General features: G+C 50.7%; 1 protein-coding gene and 1 pseudogene across 2 annotated transcripts; both read right to left on the bottom strand.

Moving 5' to 3' along the window:
• The window catches only part of LOC123120932 (uncharacterized), a 70200-nt pseudogene that overhangs the window by 877 nt on the left and 44726 nt on the right, over nt 1-24597 (bottom strand).
• Nucleotides 16027-20509, bottom strand: LOC123122818 (YTH domain-containing protein ECT4). Of its 2 annotated transcripts, none has more exons than XM_044543169.1 (9): nt 20255-20509; nt 19887-20009; nt 19619-19778; nt 19425-19492; nt 18469-19011; nt 17607-18197; nt 17318-17530; nt 16650-16796; nt 16027-16539 (listed from the first exon to the last, which is right to left on the bottom strand). In XM_044543169.1, the coding sequence occupies exons 2-9, from the start codon at nt 19998-20000 to the stop codon at nt 16387-16389; spliced, it is 1989 nt and encodes a 662-aa protein (XP_044399104.1). In that variant the 5' UTR covers nt 20001-20009; nt 20255-20509; the 3' UTR covers nt 16027-16386. The 2 variants fall into 2 exon arrangements, with proteins under 2 accessions (XP_044399104.1, XP_044399105.1); XM_044543170.1 differs by having other exon boundaries at nt 18469-19008.

The raw sequence follows: 24597 nt of genomic DNA, 5'->3' as shown, positions 1-24597 counted from the left end.
TCCATACCTTTGTGGGCAAAATGTCAAACACCTTGCGGTCGTGGTTGCGAAGAGGCCACGATGATCACGTCGACCCAGCAGGGGTGGTTGTCGGCCGGCTACTGGCCGCTCTGGAGCTCTCGTCGGAAGCTGCCGAGGCCGCCGTGGTACGTCGCCGGCGGTCGTGTCCCCCCGCCACTGGCAAAGACGGCGACGGCCAAACCTCCTCCGATTGACGGCCAAAACTACGGCGAAAGCGCGGGCGTGGTGGCGGCCATGTCAAGACGTGGTTTGGTAGGGACGGCCGGGGGTTGCGCGGTGAGGAGGCGGCCGGAGAATAGCGGCGGCGCCGGCGGCGGGGCGGGGTGGGAGAGAGAGGGTGGAAGCGTTGGGAGCGGAGGGACTGCTAGTGTCCCCGACAGGCGGGCCACGGGGGGGGGGGACAAGGGCGTGCGTTCAGGCCGTCCGCGCGCGTCCGTTTCACCCCAAACCGAGCGCAAGTTTGGGCCGGGGATGGGTCGAAAGCGGACGGAATCCGGACATTTGTCCATTTGAGGCCGCGCGTTGGGCCGCGCTATTTGTCCGTTTAACCCCAAACGGACGCGCGCGGACAGGATGGGGTCGCGCGGTGGAGTTGGCCTTAGGCCAACTCCACCGCGCGACCCCATTTTATCCGGCCCCGTCCGTTTGGGGTAAAACGGACAAACGAGGCGGCCCAGCGCGCGACGGCCCGGACCCATCTGGTCCGTTTTGTGTCCGGGCCGACCCATTTCGAGCGCAAACTTGCGCCGGGTTTGGGTCGCGGCGGACAACGAACGGACGCTTCGAACGTCCGCGTCGGGGCCGCGTGGCAGGCGCCCACCTACCTCCCACCGGATAACATCAATGCGCACGGGCGGGTGTCCCCACCTGTCATCCGCCCAGCGAAGGGTCGCCGTCCTTCTTAAATGGGAAGCCGTGGACCGGTCGTTGTCCACACTTCCCACTCCGGCCCCTCTCTGCCCCCTCGAAACCCGACACCCTCGAAACCCTAGCCGCTCCCCATCGTCAACCTCGCTGGCCGGCCGCAGCCATGGGGCTTTGGAACTACGGCCGCAAGGGGAAGCACGACTGAGGGAGTCCTGGACTAAGGGGTCCTCGGGCGTCCGGCCTGTTATTCATTGGGCCGGACTGATGGGCTGTGAAGACATGAAGACCGAAGACTATACCCATGTCTGGATTTGGACTTTCCTTGGCGTGGAAGGTAAGCTAGGCGACCAACTATGTAGATTCCCTCTGATGTAGCCGACCCCATGTAACCCTAGATCTCTCTGGTGTCTATATAACCGGAGAGCATAGTCCGGATAGGACACATTCATTACCATATACACATAGGCTAGACTTCTAGGGTTTAGCCATTACGATCTCGTGGTAGATCAACTCTTGTAATACTCATATTCATCAAGATCAATCAAGCAGGAAGTAGGGTATTACCTCCATAGAGAGGGCCCGAACCTGGGTAAACATCGTGTCTGTTACCATCGATCCTAGACGCACAGTTCGGGGCCCCCTACCCGAGATTCGCCGGTTTTGACACCGACATTGGTGCTTCCATTGAGAGTTCCACTGTGCCGTCGGCAAAGGGCTCGATGGCCCCTTCGATCATCAGTAATGGCGCCGTTCAGGGAGAAACCTTCCTCCCCGGACAAACCTTTGTGTTCGGCGACTTCGTACTGCGGGCCAACTCGCTTGGCCATCTCGAGCAGATCGACAGCTACGCCCCTGAACATCAGGTCAGGTTCGGAAGCTTGAACTACGTCGCGGATATCCGTGGAGACTTGATCTTCAAGGGATTTGAGCCCGCGGCGATCGCTCCCCCTCACCCCGATGAATGTGACTTAAACCTGTCATCGGATCACATCCAGGAGATGGATCCTGTTGCTGCAACGGCTTCAGAACCAAAGCAGATCGTGCCCTCCGAGGCCACAAGGCCCACGGCGTTTGAGCCGCACACGGACTTGACATCCTGCAATACTCGCGTCAACGGAACTCCGGACTCGTTTCCGACTACACGTTCCGGATCAGGTGCGCCTACGAACACTGAACTGGATCGGTTATCGATTTTCGAATTTGGCGCCGCAGACTTCTTCCAGCACTCACCTTTCGGTGACGTGCTAAATTCTTTAAAGAACTTATCCTTGAAGGAGGACTCAGAGCCGAACTATGTTCGGTTCGAGCTGGAGGCGGACGATGAGGAATTTTGCTTCCCACCCGCCACCCACTTCATAGCCACCGTCGATGACTTAACCGACGTGCTTGACTATGGCTCCGAAGACATCGACGGTATAGACGACGATGCCGATATGGAGCAAGGCCAAGACCCGCCATTCACCGGACGTTGGACGGCTACTTCTTCGTACGACGTGTACATGGTTGATACACCCAAAGGATCTGGCGACGACAACGAAGAGCCAGATGTGAATAAAACCTCTGAGACGCAGTCCAAGCGCCGACGCCCCAAGCGCCGTTCTAAACCTCACCGCTCAAAAGATAGCAATACTGGCACCGGAGAAAATAATACTCCGGGAGACGCCGAAAACAGCGAAGACCCCGTCGGAGCTACATCCGAATAGGAGGAACATGACAACAGGCAAGACAACCCTGATTAACAGGCCATAGAAGATGACTCGAAGGACGATAGTTACCGTCCACCCTCCGAGGAGGAGACAAGCCTCGGCAACGAAGACTTCATCGTGCTGGAGGATCCCCTGGAGCAGGAACGCTTTAAGCTCCAGCTCATAGCCACTGCAAGGAGCCTGAAAAAGAAACAGCAGCAGCTTCAAGCCGAACAAGATCGGCTCGTCGACAGATGGACTGATGAAGAATACGGCCTCAGGCGCCCAGCCAAGAGCTACCCGAAACGCAGACTGTTACCTCAATTCGATGAGGAAGCACCGGAGCACACATCTCCCTCGCGTAATGCGGAACGACCACCACGTGGTCGAGATAGGGCGGCCGACCGGCCACCCCGCGGCCAGGATAAAGCGGCAACTCAGGTCGAATAGCAGCCTGCCCCACCGCCTTGCAAAAATAGAGACGGAAGAGTTCGGGGTCAAACATACGACCTCCGGGAGATCCTGGACGATAGAGTAGGACATACAAGATCGATCTACGGATCGTGAGGGCGTGCCTCGAGGCATGACGGCTGCCACTTATTCGGACGTGATAAACCTAACCACGCCCGGGCCGAATACCGCAGACCGACTCCATCAGAGCTACGCCATGACGCGGCCCGATATAGAGGCGCCGCACACCCTCTCTGCTTCACAGATGAAGTACTAGATCATGAATTCCCCGAGGGGTTCAAGCCTGTCAACATTGAATCATACGACGGCACAACCGATCCCGCAGTATGGATCGAGGATTTCATTCTTCATATCCATATGGATCGAGGAGATGACCTCCACGCCATCAAATACCTCCCATTAAAGCTCAAAGGACCAGCTCGACACTGGTTAAATAACCTGCCCGAGAACTCCATCGGCACTGGGAGGACTTGGAAGAGGCTTTCCTTGATAATTTCCAAGGAACTTATGTCCGGCCACCAGACGCCGATGACTTAAGCCACATAGTTCAACAACCTGGAGAATCAGCCAGAAAATTCTGGACTAGGTTCCTAACCAAAAAGAACCAGATCGTTGACTGTCCGGATGCCGAAGCCCTAGCAGCCTTTAAGCATAGCATCCGGGACGAATGGCTCGCCCGCCACCTCGGCCAGGAAAAACCGAGGTCCATGGCAGCCCTTACGGCACTTATGACCCGCTTCTGCGCGGGAGAGGATAGTTGGCTGGCTCGCAGTACAAACACAGCCAACGTAACAGCCCCCCCCCCCCCCCCGAGGCCAAAAGCAGCACTGGCAAACTCCGGCGCAACAGACACAAACGCCGAAGCAATGGCGATAACACCGATGACACCACAGTTCACGCCGGATTTAGTGGCTCCAAGTCCGGCCAGTGAAAGAAGCCCTATAAAAGGAGCAGCGGAGGACCATCCAGCTTGGACCGCATACTCGATCGTCCTTGCCAGATACACGGCACCCCATGCAAACCGGCCAACCATACTAACAGAGATTGCCGAGTCTTTAAACAAGCTAGCAAGATAAACAGCAGAAGCAAAGAAGGCGAATCACAGAGTGAGGACAAGGACGAAGAGCCCCGGCAGCAGAACACTGGGGGGCAGAAGAAATTTCCCCCTCAAGTCAAAACGGTGAACATGATATACGCTACGCACATCCCCAAAAGGGAGCGTAAGCGAGCACTTAGGGACGTCTACGCGGTAGAGCCAGTCGCCCCAAAATTCGATCAGTGGTTATCATTCCCGATCACCTTCGATCGTCGGGATCACCCAACTAGTATCCGCCATGGCGGTTCAGCCGCACTAGTCCTTGACCCAATTATTGACGGGTTTCACCTAACACGAGTCCTGATGGACGGTGATAGCAGCCTCAACCTGCTTTATCAGGACACAGTGCGGAAGATGGGCATTAACCCCTCGCGAATAAAACCGACAAAGACTACCTTTAAAGGAGTCATACCAGGCGTAGAGGCCCGCTGTACGGGCTCAATCACGCTGGAGGTGGTCTTCGGTTCTCCGGACAACTTCCGAAGCGAAGAGCTAATCTTCGATATCGTCCCCTTCTGCAGCGGCTATCATGCACTGCTCGGACGAACCGTGTTTGCCAGATTCAACGCAGTACCACACTATGCTTATCTCAAGCTCAAGATGCCCGGTCCACGCGGCGTCATGATACGTCTCCAACGTATCTATAATTTTTGATTGCTCCATGCTATATTATCTTCTGTTTTGGACATTATTGGGCTTTATTATTCACTTTTATATTATTTTTGGGACTAACCTATTAACCGGAGGCCCAGCCCAGAATTGATGTTTTTTGCCTTTTCAGAGTTTCACAGAAAAAGAATATCAAACGGAGTCCAAACGGAATGAAACCTTCGGGAACGTGATTTCCGGAACAAACATGATCCAGGAGACTTGGACCCTACGTCAAGGAAGCTTCCAGGAAGCCACGAGGTAGGGGGCGCGCCTACCCCCCTGGGCGCGCCCTCCACCCTCGTGGGCCCCACGTTGCTCCACCGACGTACTCCTTCCTCCTATATATACCTACGTACCCCCAAACGATTAGATACCGAGCCAAAAACCTAATTCCACCGCCGCAACCTTCTGTACCCACGAGATCCCATCTTGGGGCCTGTTCCAGAGCTCCGCCGGAGGGGGCATCGGTCACGGAGGGCTTCTACATCAACACCATAGCCTCTCCGATGAAGTGTGAGTAGTTTACCTCAGACCTTCGGGTCCATAGTTATTAGCTAGATGGCTTCTTCTCTCTTTTTGGATCTCAATACAATGTTCTCCCCCTCTCTCGTGGAGATCTATTTGATGTAATCTTGTTTTGCGGTGTGTTTGTTGAGACCGATGAATTGTGGGTTTATGATCAAGTTTATCTATGAACAATATTTGAATCTTCTGAATTCTTTTATGTATGATTGGTTATCTTTGCAAGTCTCTTCGAATTATCAGTTTGGTTTGGCCTACTAGATTGATCTTTCTTGCAATGGGAGAAGTGCTTAGCTTTGGGTTCAATCTTGCGGTGTCCTTTCCCAGTGACAGTAGGGGCAGCAAGGCACGTATTGTATTGTTGCCATCGAGGATAACAAGATGGGGTTTTTATCATATTGCATGAATTTATCCCTCTACATCATGTCATCTTGCTTAAGGCGTTACTCTGTTCTTATGAACTTAATACTCTAGATGCATGCTGGATAGCGGTCAATGTGTGGAGTAATAGTAGTAGATGCAGGCAGGAGTCAGTCTACTTGTCTCGGACGTGATGCCTATATACATGATCATACCTAGATATTCTCGTAACTATGCTCAGTTCTGTCAATTGCTCAACAGTAATTTGTTCACCCACCGTAAAATACTTATGCTCTTGAGAGAAGCCACTAGTGAAACCTATGGCCCCCGGGTCTATTTTCCATCATATTAATCTTCCAACACTTAGTTATTTCCGTTGCCTTTTATTTTGTTTACTTTACTTTGCATCTTTATCACAAAAATACCAAAAATATTATCCTATCATATCTATCAGATCTCACTCTCGTAAGTGACCGTGTAGGGATTGACAACCCCTTATTGTGTTGGTTGCGAGGATTTATTTGTTTGTGTAGGTGCGAGGGACTTGCGTGTAGCCTCCTACTGGATTGATACCTTGGTTCTCAAAAACTGAGGGAAATACTTACGCTACTTTGCTGCATCACCCTTTCCTCTTCAAGGGAAAACCAACGCAGTGCTCAAGAGGTAGCACGTCATAACAGTCAATGGCAATACGGAGCTCTCCCTCCGAAGAGAGGAGCACATAGCCGCCCTAGCAGCGGAAATACGGAGCGGCCTTCTCAAGCAGCATTATAATCCAGTTGCCGAGCCCCTGGGCACCATTAAGAGGATCCGGACCACACCGCAGCAGGACAGCTCGGCTCATCAAGAGCCGAATTAACAACTTGACCTCCGTCCCAGCCCCGACGAGGCAATGGCACTAATACCGAGCGTACATAAACTACGCACTCAAAACCCCCTGGGAATTGACGGAGGCATAACTTGTTCGTGATCCACTGTACGGCTCAACCGACCCTGGAATCCGCACGCTTTTACTTTTTTCTTTTTTACGGGTTTCTCTTCTCTTTTCGAGGTTTATATGGACAACCCGCCTGCAGAACACACCAAGGAGGCAAGGAGCTCTGGCCCACGAGGGAATCCCCAGGTGGTCTCTACTCAACGATTGCCATACTTGCTTTTCATACCCGCATGTAGCTCGCCCTTGGTCACGGCATGTCAAATAGCCCTACTTGCTTATCGCATTACTTGTACAAAGTACGCCTCGACGTACTAGCTGCATCACAATGGTGAGTACACGGTGGCGTTAGCTTATTACTCAATTTTCCCGTTTCCTCACCTCGGTATTAATTACTCATTGCACATGTACACCATGGTATGTATTACTACGCCAGGGGCTTCATTACGCCCCACATCACGGCAATAAAAGTCCGAACACTTTTACAGTATAGTTCGGCACCCTGAACTTATAGCATTATATGCATTGGCTCCGAATCATGTCTTTGGTCAATAGTTGGGTTCCCCGGCTCCTGTGCTTACTACCTTACGTTCCGCTATATCGGCTAGGGTAGTAAAGGGAGAACTACTGCGATTGTGTCCTGGTTATTCCGGATGAGCACCTCAGTAGAGAAAGCCGAAAACTGACTGTCATGATGCGGCAAGACCTGGTCAGCTGTTCGCGAGGTTCCAAATCGTTGGAGATTTTTTTTCCGCTTCTTGCGAAGAATCGGTTCTTCCGATTAGGCGTGTATAACGCCCCTAATTCGGCCTTCCGAACACCAGGGGCTTCGCCAGCTTTATTAACTGTCAAACTCCTATGGCTAAGTGAGGGCGGTAAAGGCCGCATAGTCTGATTGCCTTGTTCGTTGCACTAAACACCTCCTTTAAGGACCAAAATGTGGAGTAAAGAGTGTTTAGATTTATCCCGAACGCCCCCATACTATCTACGTGGGGGCAGAAGCCGACGACTGGTCAACCCTCAGATTTAATAAACGGCCACACAGGAGGCAAAATTTAAATCATTACACTACATAACATCATTGTTCCATATTACAGAACAAGGTATTATACATGTTCTCATGGGAATATAATATCCTTCGAACATTGCTCCGCCACAAGGCGTGACCCCTCCAGAACACCGTCAATATAGTGCTCGAGTCGACGATGCTCCTTGCCCTTCGGCGGTCCCTCGGTCATCAGCTTCTTGGCATCCAGCTTCGCCCAATGCGTCTTAACGCGGGCGAAGGCCATACGCGCACCTTCAATGCAGACCGATCGCTTCACGGCTTCGAGCCGCGGACAAGCACTCACAAGCCGCTGCACAAGTCTGAAGTAGCTGCTTGGTATAGGATCGGCAGGACACAGCCGGACTATCAGGTCCTTCATGGCTAGCTCTGCCAACCTATGCAGCTCGACCAACTGCTTTAGCTGGTCGCTGAAGGGTACCGGATGTTCGGATCCCAGATGTTGGGACCAGAATAGCTTCTCCGTAGACATCCCCTCTTCGGCTCTGTAATACTCGGCAGCATCCGATACACTGTGCGGCAGATCCGCAAACGCCCCTGAAAAATCCAAATTCAGGATAAGTACAAGGAACGTTTCTTCTATATACTTGCTATGCATGGCGAAGGACTTACCCACTGTAATCATCTTGGCCGCCTGAATCTCCTGGAGGGCGCTGTGGGCTTCGGCTCGTGCATCCTGTGCGCTCTGGCGGACCTTCGCCAATTCGGACTCTTGCGCCTTACAATCGCGCTCCACGGACTCAAATCTCTCTATCGCGCCCTGGAGCTGTTGCTGCGCCTCGCCAACCCGGGCCTCGTGCTTCTCGCGCGAGGCGCGTTCCTTGGCCGCTTTGTCCTCGGCCTCGGCTATCGCCTTCTTAAGGGTTGCCACCTCGGTCGCGGCCCCTAATAAAGTTTATGACAATTTAGTCCATTCGGACTATTCATTTTCTAGAAATATACCTATAGGTTACTGCATACCTTGGTTATCCTCCAGCTACTTCTTCACGAGGCCGAGCTCCTCCTCGGCCTGCTCCAGTTTCTGCTTCAGTCCGGAGACCTCCGCAGCATGAGCAGTGGCTGCCTTAAGCGATACCTGCTTATCCACATCGACAACTCATGTTAGACTCCTGCGATATTTCTTCTCGATCCTCTGTTCGGCTTTTCTTCACGAACACCAAACAGAGCACCAGGGGCTACTGTCTATACTGTGATATTTTTTACAATCACTTACCTCAAAGCCCGTTAGAAGGCTAGTACAGGCTTCGGTCAGTCCGCTTTTGATGAACTAAACCTTCTCTATCACCGTGTCCATAAGGACACGATGTTCATCTACGATAGAGGCGCCTCGCAGCGCCTCCAGCAGATTATCCGGCGCCTCTGGTTGGACAGAGGTCACCGGTGGAACAGGCACATTCCCTCCTTGAAGGGAATGCCGTTCGCTGGACCCTGGAGCCGTGTAGATCTCCGGAATGGTATCCGGCTAAGGTCCAAAGGGAACTCGGGCCCCGTCACCAGTTCCCATGGGGACTTTTTTCCCCACATGTCCGGCGGCCGAAAAATCATCCTGGGACGTCACCCCGATGATCTCCGGAATCTCCCCCCGGCTTGGGAATGTCTTTTTGGACACCACCTCGTCATCACCCTTGGGTGAGACGGAATGAGCAGGTGGAGGAGATGTGCTAGCCCTCTCCTTCGAGCCCAGCGAATCCTCAGTCGAGGACTGCGGGGAGCCATCGCGTGCCGGACTGCAGTAACAAGGCTTACAATATGTCAATACTATAAAACAGGAAGGCCATACATTTGCGGATTCGGGGTACTTACGAAGCGGCCCGAGGCTTGGTCCAGCAAGGTCGTTCTGGACTGCTATCAATATCCCACACGGAGTTATCCGTTTGAGATCCTTTAACCTTCTTGGGCGCTTTCGCCTCCAGATCTGGGGGAGCCGCCCTCTTCTTCCTCCCCACCTCAGGTGGGGAATCATTTTCTTCTTCTTCCTCTTCGTCGTCATCGGATGAAGAGGAAGTCTCATCCTCGGACAACATATCTGGAGCGCCTTTTTGGCGAGGGCCCCCCTTGGCCCCTTTGGCCGCCTTCTTGGCCGTCTTCCCCGACACGTCATACGGCCCCGGAAACAACATCCTCGTCAGAAGTGGGATTCTTCCTCCTCAGGAAGCGGAGCCAGATAGCTAATCTGCTCCGCCACCTCGATCCAGGCCTGGTAAAGTAGATGGAGGAGCTCAGTATCCATCCTCGAAATATGCTGGTGAAGGGTATACCTCGAAAGCAGTAAAAGACTTACCAAATTGGCCTGGCGCTTTGAGCTAAGCCCGCGATTTTCAGTCGTGGGCGGGGGCGTCTCGCCCGCCTTGAAGAGCGCTTTCCAGATACCTTCGTGCATTGTGCCAAAGAGCCCTCGCAGCGTCTGGTGCTCGGCGGGGTCGTACTCCCACAAATAGCAAGTCCCGCGTTGAGACGGAAGGATCCGACGAATGAGCATGACCTGGATCACATTCACAAGCTTGATCTTCTTGGTTATCATGTTCAGGACGCATGTCTGGAGCCCAGTTATCTCGTCCAGGGATCCCCAGGTCAGGCCCTTCTCTTGCCAGGAAGTGAGCCGCATCGGAACTCCGGATCGGAATTCGGGGGCTGCTACCCAATTGGCGTCACGCGGCTCGGTGATGTAAAACCACCCCGACTGCATCCCTTCACCGTTTCCGCGAAGGAGCCTTCGGGCCAGGTGACGTTGGGCATTTTTCCCACCATGGCGCCTCCGCACTCTGCTTGTTGACTGCTCACCACCTTCGGTTTCACGTTGAAGGTCTTCAGCCATAGGCCGAAGTGAGGCGGGATGCGGAGAAAGGCGTCGCACACAATGATAAATGCTGAGGTATTGAGTATAAAGTTAGGGGCCAGATCGTGGAAGTCCAACCCATAGTAAAACATCAATCCACGGACAAATGGATGAAGGGGGAATCCCAGCCCGCGGACGAAATGTGTGAGAAACACAACCCTCTCATGGGGCTCGGGGGTAGGGACGATTTGCCCTTTCGCAGGGAGTCGGTGAGCAATCTCCTTGGCTAAATAGCCGGCCTCCCGGAGCCCCGTGATGTCCTTCTTCTTGACGGAGGAGGCCATCCACTTGCCTCCAGCTCCGGATCCGGACATGATTGGAGTGCCTTCTCGAACGAGGAAAAACTAAAGCTTGGGCGCTGGAGCTCGAGGACGGAAGGACTGGAGATGAAGAAGGGTGTGGGAAGAGGGAGAGTGTTCTTATCCCCTTATAAAGGCCGCGAATGTCAAGCGCCTCCCCACTCGTCCTAAAAAAACTCGCCTATTCCCAAGGGCTGTATAAACGGCACGGTTGAGTTACCCATGCCCGCATTGATGAGAATCCCACAATAAGGGGACACGATCTCTGCTTCGACAAGACGTGCCAATAGCAACCGCGTCTCGAAACGTGGGATGGCAGATGAAAAATGGTTCGAAATTATGACTGGACAGACATGATGTCGTGTGGTAAAGAAGCTGTCAACAGATCAGATTCATGCAAATATTATATTCTCTCTGTGGTTATACCAGGTCCGGATACAATCATCGCATCCGAAGATTATCTTTGAGTTCGGAGAGAGGGGAACCCGCCTTGCAATGCCGAAGACAATCTGCGCGCCGGACTCCTCGTCATTAAAGCCAGGTTCAGGGGCTACTGAGGGAGTCCTGGACTAAGGGGTCCTCGGGCGTCCGGCCTGTTATTCATTGGGCCGGACTGATGGGCTGTGAAGACATGAAGACCGAAGACTATACCCATGTCCGGATTGGACTTTCCTTGGCGTGGAAGGCAAGCTAGGTGACCAACTATGTAGATTCCCTCTGATGTAACCGACCCCATGTAACCCTAGATCTCTCCGGTGTCTATATAAACCGGAGAGCATAGTCCGGATAGGACACATTCATTACCATATACACATAGGCTAGACTTCTAGGGTCTAGCCATTACGATCTCGTGGTAGATCAACTCTTGTAATACTCATATTCATCAAGATCAATCAAGCAGAAAGTAGGGTATTACCTTCATAGAGAGGGCCCGAACCTGGGTAAACATCGTGTCTGTTACCATCGATCCTAGACGCATAGTTCGGGACCCCCTACCCGAGATCCGCCGGCTTTGACACCGACAACGACTGCGAGGCCGGCTCCTCCTCGGGACGCCGCCACGGCTCCGTCAAGAAGGAGGAGCCCGCATCACCGCCGCGCTCCTCCATTCGAGCCCCCGCGCCTGCCCCCTTCACCATCGCTCCTAGGGCCGCCGGCGAGCGCGACCGGCAATACCTGGCCGTGGACTTGTGATGGCGGTACTGGGAGACGAGGACGCCGGTCCCGTGGAGCGACGTGCACCTCTCCGCGGACCGAGTCCTGAGCCCGGCGCGATGAGATCGAGCGCCGCTGTCGCCTCCTCCCCGATGACCTATACGACGACGAGAGGTACACCCCCGACTCCGTTCTGTGGGACACGTGGATCCAGGACGAGCACGACGTGCGGCGCGCGTCCTACTTCGCCGGCACGGTGTCGGGGCCGCGGCGGCCACGTCGGGAGGCGCGGGCGTACGCGGGTGCGCGGCCTGACGCCCACGCCGTCGCCTTCCCCATCTCCGTCGCCACCTCCACCTCCTCGCATGACAGCGGAGGAGGAGGCCCGGCTCAGGGCGCGTGTCATGGAGGACTCCATGCACACGCACGATGAGCGCCAATGGTCGGGCCTCGAGGAGACGATGGCCCTCTCTGCGGCCGGCGACGACGCCATCCCCGTGCTGGAGATGGTGCCGAAGGAGGAGGTGACGGAGGAGCCGCCGGTGGCCGCCTTCCACCCGGGTCTGGTGGGCCAGGGGTGGAGCTGGTCATGCACGGCGGAGCAGATGGCGGCCGCCGTGGGGGGCAACTGGTGCCCCACTCCGCCGCGGTCGCCGGAGCGGGACGCCTCGCCTCGGGAGGAGGTGGTGCAGGCACCGGCCACCTTCCAGCCCGCCGCCCCCGTGCATCGCAGACCGCCAGCCCATCTCTGGACGCCGCCGGACTACGTCGACCTCTGCAGCGACGACGACGACACCGGCGGCCACTGAAGACGGCGACGGCGACGGCCACAGCATGGACGGGCGCGACAGCAGCGCGCGGGCGGCATTTTTTTAATTTTGTTTTTATGTTAATTATGGAACTGGGTCGTTTAAGTGCGGCGTGAAACTGGGCCGTTTTGTGGCCGTGACCTTTATATATGTTTTAAGTTTTTTTTAAGTGCGTTTATTTACGTTTTTAGGCATTTTATTTAAGTGTTATGTTTTTTTTAATCACGTCCATCCCGGACATGATTTAAGATGCGGCCGCGCGTTGGACGCACTCACGACCCAACGGACAAACGCGGACATGGGCGAACCCATCGCCACCCCAAAGGGACGAAATCTGGCCAAACCGGACGTCCGTTTGGGGTCGTGCGATGGAGTTGGCCTTATAAAGGGGCGAGGTTGCATACAAACCTGTCCTGTGCAAAGGACTTCAGAATCATCGTGCCATATCTCTTTCATTCAAAGCTCGGACCGTGACTCTGCTGCTCTCCCTCCCTAGCCCTCTCATATCGCCCCATGTGCTCCACGCCTCCTCTTCCTCTGCCGCCGTAGCACGAGCAGGACACGAGCTCAACCGCATACATTTGTACGCTGGACTGGAGCATCGGTCGATGACCACGGATTTGTACTAGGAACGAGCTCAACGCTGCATTTCGCAAAAAGGGAGGGAAAATGGGGCTTGGAAATACTTGGCGTCAGTCAATTTTTCTCGGCCACAGCCTTTTTTCCCGGCGCCGGCAGGCGGCAGCCCTCCCCCACACCCCAAAGCCGCGAATAGCAAACTCGTAATTCGTTTCAACTTACTTCTGGCAATTCTAGGGATTGCCTTTGTGCTCGAATTATTTCTGGTCCATCTCTTGGAGGCGAGAAATGGTTCGAATCAGCATATGCGTCAGACCATGGCCAAATAAGCACCAGGCAGGCAGTAGTCCAGTGTGTGTAGAGCACTCTGCCTGCATTCAACATGCATGCTCGATGACCAAAAGATTCTCATATGAAATACAAGATCGGGAAACACATTCCAATCACAAAATTTCAAACAAGAAACCACCCACAGAATCAAGGGACTAGAAAAAGAAAAACCTGGGAGTTCTTTGTTCATATTACTTTCTCCAGCACTGCAACACTCGGAAACATAAGCCCGCGTGCTTATATAATTTCGACGACACGCGGGAGATATGCGCATCATCATGATCACCATTTACAGTACTGTACATTATTAAGATACAAAATCATGCAAGCGCAAGCCAAACAAACTTAGGAAGGACTGCCTGCCGGCACAAGGCTGGCCGCAAGCTCGATCGGCCATGCCCAGGACGGGGAGGAGAGGAGAGGGGTCTCATGGGGGGGGGGGGGGGGGGGGGGGGTCCCAACATTTTCCCTAGAGCGGCAGATCATACTGATTTTGCTATCTGTGTGTAGTGTAGAGACATATAAATGGCAAAACCGGGCACGTTGATGTTTGCGGTGGCATGTGGGGTTGATGCACGCAACCGCACCTTGAGCTGCAACAGAGTTGCCATTCGATCACCTGATTCCTGCGCACAAATCGTTGAGCCACGGTGCAGTTGTCCCAGTCACACAGTTCAGACACGCAACCCACACGCTGCGCTGCGATGCAGATAGTACAATGAGATACAGTACTACTCCTACGTGCCAGTAAGGTCCATGTGCAAGCAGTACAATCATGTGTACGTAAGCACTGACTGAGCAGTGCCAAGATACACACGGACACGTGTGCAGGCGCAGCGAGAATGGCGCTGTCGTTCTTGAACCGCAAGGAGTACAGTAACAACGACGGACCGAATGCAATGGTGCAAACTTGTAGGCTGTGAGAATCAACCGCGGGTAGCATGCAGTAGGCTTTTTATGTCTGAATGAACGCAGAAGCCTGTTTTATAGTGATTTGAACACTCTTATATTTCTTTACGAAGGGAGGGAGTACCTGATGATGCCGAAGAGAATCCCAAACAACGGGTCGAACGGACGTTTATCAAGGGGCCAAAATGTACACATGGTAGTGAACGCAAACCAAGAAGGAAATCATACCACTCCCTCCTATTCAACTAACTTTGTACACTAAACCAGCGACAATTAATACGGACCGAAGGGAGTATTTAACTTTGCCCTGTCTGTGCAAAGGACTTCAAGAAATCAATCACATATCATCCTGCCCTCTCATTGAAGCAGAAAATGTACTGTTGCCCCATGTGGCCCATGCCTCGTCTGCTCTGCAGCCGTACAACGACCAGGACGCAAGCTCAACCGTATACGGAGTACATCTGTAGGCCTGGACTGGAGCATCGATGAGAAGGGGTAGCTAGAGAACCAAAGATTTGTACGAGCTCAACCACACATTTACCATGTGTACTTTTCAGAAGATGATTCTGATTAGTGTTGACTGAATTCGACAAAGAGAGGATGACAAAAAACAGTACGTACTCCCTCCGTTCCTAAATATAAGTCTTTTTAGGGGTTTCAAATGGACTACCACGTACGGATGTATATAGACATATTTTAGAAGATAGATTCACTCATTTTGCTCCGTATATAGTCACTTGTTGAAATCTCTAAAAAGACCTATATTTAGAAACGGAGGAAGTACTTGCTAATAATGCAAGTAATAACTGTACAATCATGCGTCCGCTGTGTGTTATACATCACCATCGCGGTGGTGTCCTGCTTCAGGAACCAGGACCATGCCACAACCACAATCAATAGACATCCTCACGGTCTAGCATCTCTCTTCCTCATCAACCGTGGCTCGGTTCCCTCCGTTCCAAAACAATTGTCGTGGTTTTAGTTCGAGAGAGTAGAGAATATAAGAATTTGGAAATCGAGGTGCTAGTGAGCTGGATGAGCAGAACAGGGTGATGGCGGGCAACCGAAATCGGTATCAGTGCAATCTTCTCCCTCGAGAAAGAAGAAAGCTCAACGTTGCATTTCTCAAATTTAAGAAAGCCCACCCAAAACCTCAAACCGTCGAACCCCAGACTCCCCCCTTCCTTCTCCGGTGCCGGCAGCTCACCCCCCTCAACCCGAACCATCAAACCTGGCAAGTTCTCTCAGCCTAAGGGCCTTAGGCAAGTGCCAAATAGCAAATGAGTCCAAACCAATTTCTGGCCAACCTCTGGGAGGCGGGTTCTTCCTGCGAGCAATAGCAGACAGGCAGTAGTCTCAAAAGATTCTCTATAACCAAAAGATTCTCATAGGAAACAGAGATCAGGCATAAAATCTCAAACAACACACAAATCAAGGGACTAGAAAAACCAGGAGTTCTTTGTTCTTATTACTTTCTCCAGCACTACAACACTCATAAAAACTTAGTACCTTAAATGTTGTCTAGAAGTATCGAAAATCGGCTCCTTTAGTCTAAACAATAACAAATAGCTGAAATTACTAAACCAACAAGACTCCGAAACAAAAATAGGAATAGGAAAGGGGCCATATAAGAACCTGATGTCACCAAGTATATAAGAGACCTAAACGATGAGAACCAAGTCACACGACCTAAATTTAGTTTCCCATGTATGATCCGCGCATATTCCGAAGCCTGACCGAGTTTTGCGCAATGGACTACCGCATGTTACAGCAACGAGCGTAAGAAATATATCACGCTAGTTGGCACTCGCGCCGCCGCTTTCAGCTGTGGTGGGTTTGGAAGCGTTCGGCTCTTCACCGGCGGCAGGGGTGGTGCTCTCCTTGCTCGGTGTCTGCTTCTGTGCAGCGGAATTCCCGTTAACTGCGCTCTTCTCCTTCTCATCAACACCCTGGACAATGTGAATAAAAAAGCAGGCATTAGTACCTATATCGACGCTGCCCTAACTGGTACTCAAGAAATACTAAAATCGTCAACAGAGCGCATGGTTACAACACTTGCCTGCCCCTGAAGCGGTTGTTGCTTTGCTCTCTTTTCTTGCATCAACTTCTGTCGGTTCTCGTAAAATGCAAAGTCATCCAAAATTGAGGTCTTGCTGACATGTTCCTTGAAAATCTTGAGCATTTGAAGACCTTGCTCAAGCTTAACCTGCGGCATGACGGAGACAGCAGACCAGTGCTTTGAGTAATAAGTTTAGAGGTTACTACTACTGGAAACATCAATCATACTGCCAAGGATGCATTACATAAATACAATGACACCCTACTGAATCTGAATGTTATTTTGGTCAATTTGTGAATGGTTAAAAAACAATTTCCTATAGTCAGTCATTGCAGCACCGATTAACAAAAAAACTGTGTATGTGCACAGAAATACGAACAAGGCCGCGAGGGACATTCTTAAGTCACATATATACACACCGGTCCACATCCTGAGTTTTAGCATAGCCATGACAATAATGGAGAAACAAATTTCTGTGTGTTCTAATTAACTGGGGAAGGCACCTGATAAACCATATCTAAAATTTCTGTCCTTAAAAAAGCAAGCTACATCATCATCATTATCTAAAGGAATATACAGAGTATTAACGTTATCCCTGGTGGACCATGTCCTCTTCACGAAATCACCACCCAAAATTTGTTATTGACAGAAGTTTTCAGAAAGTGTACCTCTTGTGTGTCACGGCTGTTTGTCACAGGCTTATTGTCATTGTTGTCCAACGTAATATGCTTCAGAATGTTGTTGGGGATATCCTTCACGATGTGCCACTTGATTGAAAAGCAGCCATTCCACTTGTCTTGTTGCCAATAATCTACCGTCTTGTCAAAGTCAACAGGACCAACCATTTCGGCAACACCAACAAATTGACCACTTGTGTTCACCTAAAAGGCCAGGCTCAAGGTCAATACAAATGCCATATGAGGAAAGGGTGATACAATACAGTAGCAACATACTTACAGAGAAAAATAAGAACACCGGGCATTCACTGGATTTCTCCTGAGCTTCTCGGTATCCAGCATCCAGCTTCTTATTTCCATTAGGAGTGCTTGCCCACACATTGTACTTGATACTCTTGTGCACATCATCCTCGCTGTAAGATTTGATAACGAAGAACTTTGCATCCTTGTATGTTGCAGAAAAGCCTTCCTGGTTAAATTGACTCTTATCTGGAAGAACGCTATTATCTTGTTTCCCAGCTGAAGGGAGGACCTGCCCCTTCACAGCAATAGTGACAGTAGGTCCAAATGGTTTTTGGTGTCTGAATCCACCAGATCTTGGTCCTCTGTTAAGCTCAGTGAAGCCATCTTGATTCTCACTGCCAAACCCAAAAGTTGCCCGGTTTCTAGGCTTGTATTTGACGGTATCCACGACTCCCCACTGTCCATTATTTCTCGAGTTATAGACATTAGAACCAAAACCAAGTCCAGCTTTCAGTGTGTTCCCGTACTGACCATACTGACCATACAATCTGCTATCAGGGTACATCCTACTAGAATAACTAGGAGAGGTCAGACCCATCCCAGATGAAGGCCCATGCGTATGCATACCCTGGAAACAGATAGAAAGCACAGCTAAGTTTTGATGAAGGACACTGCAGACTATCATGAAAACTCATGCAAAACTGGTCATTTTGTTACCTCTATCTTCGTACGGTAAGGTTAGCAAATACCAAGATATCATATTATAGGATCTAATACTCGAATGATATGCAAAACACTTAGAACCAGTCATATTATGTTGGGATTAATTAAGCAGGTCAACGACTAAGGAAAGCTCTGCAACACAATAACAAAGAAATTGGATATCTTGCAGAACATACCATGAGGTTTGTTGTTGGACGGTGACTCTGATTTTTTGCTGAAGATGAATTAGAACCATAAGATGTGGAACTAGCAATTGATCTCTGATGCCCATTAGAATAGACCGGCCCATCATACCACTGAGCTGGAGAACGGTGACCAGTGTGACCAAAATTGCTAGCGGAAGGTCCACCTTGCGAGGGCCCTCTTCCATATGAACCACTGTTGGTCACTGATACATGGTGGTGAGTTTGCTTGCGCGGTAGTGAACTGGCAGCATTTGCAATCCCACTAGCAGTCCCGGTAGTTACTTTTGCTGAAACTACCGTAGCACGTGCCTGGTGAGCCGCAGCGGAAGGCAGCTCAGATTGAGGATTGGCACTGTTAACACCATGCATCGCATTGGTTGGAGCCGGCTGTTGATAATACTGACCAGGGTACTGATATTGCTGTGTGCCATATGACTGCCCGTCATGCCCAACGGTTGGGACAGGAGAACCTGAAGGATACGGGCCATAGGGAGCATAACCATATCCATGGTACATGTCACCATACACACTCTGCTTCATTGATGCAACAGAAATATTAGTCAATTTCATAACTTACATATCAGAAAACAATTCACCAAATTCCAAATTCATCATCTACATGGGCACAGTTTTCAGTTTTATCTTAATGCTTACTCCTAGCTTTCAAACGCAGGTGGAAAATCCATAATCTAATACTAATACATTAATCTTGTTGCCATGGTTTTTAAGGCGGTAAGGCGTCCAAAGGCTTTCTACCCCTGCTCTGACTCCTAAGCGCTAAGACAGACAACTAAGCGCCAAAAGCGGGCCGATTTCCAAGCAGCTGCCAGAGCGCCTTATCCCTAACCCAAGGCGGACACCTTGAAAACCATGCGATTATTAAGACTACATAGAACAATGACTACACACTTGTGACTAACAATACAAATGTTAAGTTGTTAACTCACCTGGGGCACTTCCATTCCTTCATGACCAGCATACCGGGTGTCCCACTCATTGGTCGAGCCATCATAACCTGATTCGCAACAATACCGAAATGAAACGTGTCAGTGAAATGACTCAAATTCATCCAAAAATAGCTGATTCACAATAAATGAATCAAGTCCTAGCCATTGTCTAATAATAGCTGAGGCTCATGTACCGCTAGGGTAGTAGTAGGCTGGTGAGGGATATCCATTGGGCTGGTAGAAAAAGTTGGGATCCATGGCCTCCTGGAGCAGGGGCGTTATCGACCTGTCCACATGCGGCTCCACGGTCTGCGAATTGCCGGTGTTGGCAGATCCATACTGCATCCCGGAGGGCTGCAATTACAAAGGCGGCAGTTTTCAGCAACCTCTCCTCCAAGAACCACACACACGCAGCTAGAACAGAGCAACGAACGAGGGCGGCCACCGAGTAAAAAGAGCTACCTTGGCCGCGTCGGCGCCGGCGGCATCCTTCTTCCCCTCCAGGGACAGCTTCTGCATGTCCACGTGAAGCCCCGCGCCCTGCGCATTGCCGGCGTTGGCAGATCCGTACACCATCCCGGAAGGCTGCAATTACCACAAGCAGCGGTTTTTTTCAGCAAACGTCCCCTCCTCAAATAAGCACACAACTAGAACCAGTACTGACAAATACTAGAACATAGGAACAGACGAGGGCCGCCGCCTAGAGAAAAGAAAAAAGAAACGGCTAGACGGTGCGCCGGGCGGGCACGGCGGCGCGCCCACAATCTGCGCCGTCGGTCAACCGGTCTGGGTTCAAAGCAATCGTCGCCGGACGGCCGCGGAGCTCATACCTCGAGGACCGGCGGCCAAGGTCGAGGACGGGGCGGGGGACGCGACGTCCCGGCGAGGTGGAACGCGGGCGGCGGCGGATTGGAGGTCGGGTGGGCCGGAGCGAGCACGGGTGGTAGGGGTGGATAAACCCTAGGGGAGGGTGCGGGTGCGGGTGCGGGTGGGGAAGGGGAGGAGGAGAGGGCAACGAGGATAGCCGCCACAGACTCACGCGAGGCGGCGAGGGGTGGGGGAGAGGAGGGGAGGGGAGGAGGCCACAGGCGCAGCCAAAGAGGGGTTTTCGCGAGATTCAGAGGCCCTGGCTCAAGTACCGCTTCCCGGCCCATCCCGCCCGCCGCTCGTTTATCTCCCGGACCTTTCTGCTACGGACACCCGGAGAACGGCGCAACCCACCAAAAAGAGTAGAAAAAATAATGATCTTCGTATAACTTATTATGCCTCTATCCAGCAGGAACGGCTGTGTTCGCTTCGGTTTCTTAGTTTTTGTTTTTCGCGATAGCATGTTGAGAGATCGAGAAGAGGGGTCTAAAGAGGGGGAGGGGGGGTAGACACTGAACAAGGCAAAGGTGCAGTTTTTAATTCGCTTAGAGTTTAGACAGATTTTTAGCACAACTTAAATGACAACCAATACAATCTACACATGCATATTTAGAGCATCTCAAATAGAAGATGCAAATTTGGAGATGTAAAAATTTACATCTTCAAAACGTGCTTTCTGCATCTCCAAAAAATTGTCAACTCCAACAAATGATGCAAAACGGAGATTCCAACAGATAATGCAAATGTAGATGTAAAATTGTACTTCAACTAGTGCTCACGCGGCGGCGGGGTGACGGCGGCGGTGCGGGGCTGCGGCCGGATCAAGCGGCGACGGGAGTGCAGGGCTGCGAGGCGGCGGTGGTGGTGGAATCGAGCGGCGGCGGGGCAGGGCTGCAGGAGGGGTTGCGGGCTGGGTGGCGGGCGGCGGTGCGGGCTGCGGCCAGATCGAGCGGGCGACGGGAGTGTAGGGCCGCGGGACGGCGGTGGTGGTGGAATCGAGCGGCGGCGGTGCGGGGGATGCAGCCGGTGATGCAGGCGGGGTGGCGGCGACGGTGGAATCGAGCGACAGCGAAAAAACACCCAATTCATGGCGTGCGGCGGCGGCCGGCGGTCGAAACCGGCGATGGGGTACCGGAGGGGGCGGGCGGCCGCGAATTTGGGCGAATTCGGCCGGCGGCGAGCGGTCACGCGGAATGAAGTGAACGGCCGTTGGCGGGCGGTTGCGTTTTTACATCTCCTAAAGGTGGATGTGCAAATTGCACTGCTAGGTGTTATAGTTTACATCTCCAGGAGGCAAAGATGTAATTCTTTTTGCATCTACATCATCTGTTAGAGAAGATTTTTTGGACCTGGAGATGCAAAAGTTAGTTATTTTTACATCTACATCTTCTATTGAAGGTGCTATTAGAGTATAGGCAAGGGATAAAAACAACATGCAAGTGCAAGAAAGCAAAGGAAGGTAGAGATAGGAAGATCAAACGGAATAAAGACCCAGAGATTTTTTGCGTGGTTCCGATAGGTGGCGCTATCATATATCCACATTGATGGAGACTTCAACCCACGGAGGGTAACGACTGCGTGAGTCCATGGAGGGCTCCACCCACAAAGGGTCCATGAAGAAGCAACCTTGTCTATTCCATCATGGCTACCGCCCACGAAGGACTAGCCTCACTCGGAGTAGATCTTCATGAAGTAGGCGATCTCCTTGCCCTTACAAACTCCTTGGTTCAAGTCCACATGATTTGGAAGCTCCCAAGTGACACCTAACCAATATAGAAAACACCACTCTTCAAAAGGTAATATATGTTGTTGTTAATGATGAAATCCTTGCTCTTGTGCTTCAAAAGATAGTCTTCTCGGCACTCAATCACTCTCTCACGGTAGTACCATGATGTCTCTTATCGAATTACACTATCGTTTATGGGTTAGGCATTAGAGACAACCGCATTCACTTTAAATAGGGCACCACGCAATTCCGTTGAGACGACACCGTATGAACTATGGTTTAGAGAAACCTAAGCTGTCGTTTCTTAAAAATTTGGGGCTACGACGCTTATGTGAAAAAAGTTTCAGGCTAATAAGCTCGAATCCAAAGCGGATAAATGCATCTTCATAGAATACCCAAAACAGTTGGGTATACCTCCTATTTCAGATCTGGAAGCAAAAGTGATTGTTTCTAGAAACGGTTCCTTTCTCGAGGAAAAGTTTCTCTCGAAAGAATTGAGTGGGAGGATGGTGGAGGCTTGATGAGGTTATTGAACCATGACTTCAACTAGTGTGTAGCAGGGCACAGGAAGTTGTTCCTGTGGCACCTACACCAATTGAAGTGGAAGCTTATGATAGTGATCATGAAACTTCGGATCAAGTCACTACCAAACCTCGTAGGACGACAAGGATGCATGCTACTTCAGAGTGGTACGTAATCCTGTCTTGGAAGTCATGTTGCTAGACAACAATGAACCTACGAGCTATGGAGAAGCGATGATGGGCCCGGATTCCGACGAATGGCTCGAGGCCATAAAATCGGAGAGAGGATCCATGTATAAAACAAAGTGTAGACTTTGGAAGAACTACTTGATGGTCGTAAGGCTGTTGGGTGCAGATGGATTTTAAAAGGAAGACAGACAATGATGGTAAGTGTCACCATTAAGAAAGCTCGACTTGTCGTTAAGATGTTTTCCGGCAAGTTCAAGGAGTTGACTGCGATGAGACACTCTCACTCGTAGCGATGCTAAGAGTCTGTTGGAATTATATTAGCAGTTACTGCATTATTTATGAAATCTTACAGATAGGATGTCAAAACATTGTTTCCTCGACGATTTTCTTGAGGAAAGGTTGTATGTGATACAACCAGAAGGTTTTGTCAATCCTGAAAGATGCTAACAAGTATGCAAAGCTCCAGCGATCCTTCTAAGGATTGGAGTAAGCATCTCGGAGTTGGAATGTACGCTTTGATGAGATGATCAAAGATTTTGGGTTTTTACAAAGTTTATGAGAAACTTGTATTTCCAAAGAAGTGAGTGGGAGCACTATAGAATTTCAGATAAGTATATGTTGTTGACATATTGTTGATCAGAAATGATGTAGAATTTCTGGAAAGCATACAGGATTATTTGAAAAGTGTTTTTCAATGGAAAACCTGGATTAAGCTACTTGAACATTGAGCATCAAGATCTATAAGGATAGATCAAAAACGCTTAATAGTACTTTCAAATGAATACATACCGTGACAAGATTTTGAAGGAGTTCAAAATAGATCAGCAAAGAAGGAGTTCTTGGCTGTGTTACAAGGTGTGAGTATTGAGTAAGACTCAAGACCTGACCACGGCAGAAGAGAGAGAAAGGATGAAGGTCGTCCCCTATGCTTTAGACGTAGGCTCTACAGTATGCTATGCTGTGTACCGCACCTGAAGTGTGCCTTGCCATGAGTTAGTCAAGGGGTACAATAGTGATCCAGGAATGGATCACATGACAGCGGTCGAACTTATCCTTAGTAACTAGTGGACTAAGGAATTTTCTCGATCATGGAGGTGGTAAAAGAATTCGTCGTAAAGGGTTACGTCGATACAAACTTTGACACTAATCCGGATGACTCTGAGTAGTAAACCGGATTCGTATAGTAGAGCAGTTATTTGGAATAGCTCCAAGTAGCGCGTGGTAGCTGCATCTACAAGATGACATAGAGATTTGTAAAGCACACACGGATCTGGAAGGTTCAGACCCGTTGACTAATAACCTCTCTCACAAGCAAGATATGAACAAACCCCATGGGTGTTGGATTCATTACAATCACATAGTGATGAGAACTAGATTATTGACTCTAGTGCAAGTGGGAGACTGTTGGAAATATGCCCTAGAGGCAATAATAAAATGTTTATTATTGTATTTCCTTGTTCATGATAATTGTCTATTGTTCATGCTATAATTGTATTAACTGGAAACCGTAATACATGTGTGAATACATAGACCACAACATGTCCCTAGTAAGCCTCTAGTTGACTAGCTCGTTGATCGATAGATGGTTATGGTTTCCTGACCATGGACATTGGATGCCATTGATAACGGGATCACATCATTAGGAGAATGATGTGATGGACAAGACCCAATTCTAAGCATAGCACAAGATCGTGTAGTTCGTTTGCTAAGAGCTTTTCTAATGTCAAGTATCATTTCCTTAGACCATGAGATTGTGCAACTCCCGGATACCGTAGGAATGCTTTGGGTGTACCAAACGTCACAACGTAACTGGGTGGCTATAAAGGTACACTACAGGTATCTCCGAAAGTGTCTGTTGGGTTGGTACGAA

This window comes from Triticum aestivum, chromosome 5D (genome assembly GCF_018294505.1).
Source record: "Triticum aestivum cultivar Chinese Spring chromosome 5D, IWGSC CS RefSeq v2.1, whole genome shotgun sequence".
In the NCBI taxonomy this organism is placed as follows: Eukaryota; Viridiplantae; Streptophyta; class Magnoliopsida; order Poales; family Poaceae; genus Triticum; species Triticum aestivum.
Note: the sequence above shows the minus strand (reverse complement) of the source record. Positions and strands in the feature narration are given on the sequence as shown.

Bases quoted from the DNA above. Each gene is read 5' to 3' on its own strand.
- LOC123122818 (XM_044543169.1), bottom strand. From the start codon at position 20,000: ATGGTGTACGGATCTGCCAACGCCGGCAATGCGCAGGGCGCGGGGCTT. The intron at 19,779-19,886 runs GTAGCTCTTTTT...TTGTAATTGCAG, and splicing joins CCGGCGCCGACGCGGCCAAG to CCCTCCGGGATGCAGTATGG. The intron at 17,531-17,606 runs GTAAGTATGTTG...CTGGCCTTTTAG, and splicing joins CGGTGTTCTTATTTTTCTCT to GTGAACACAAGTGGTCAATT.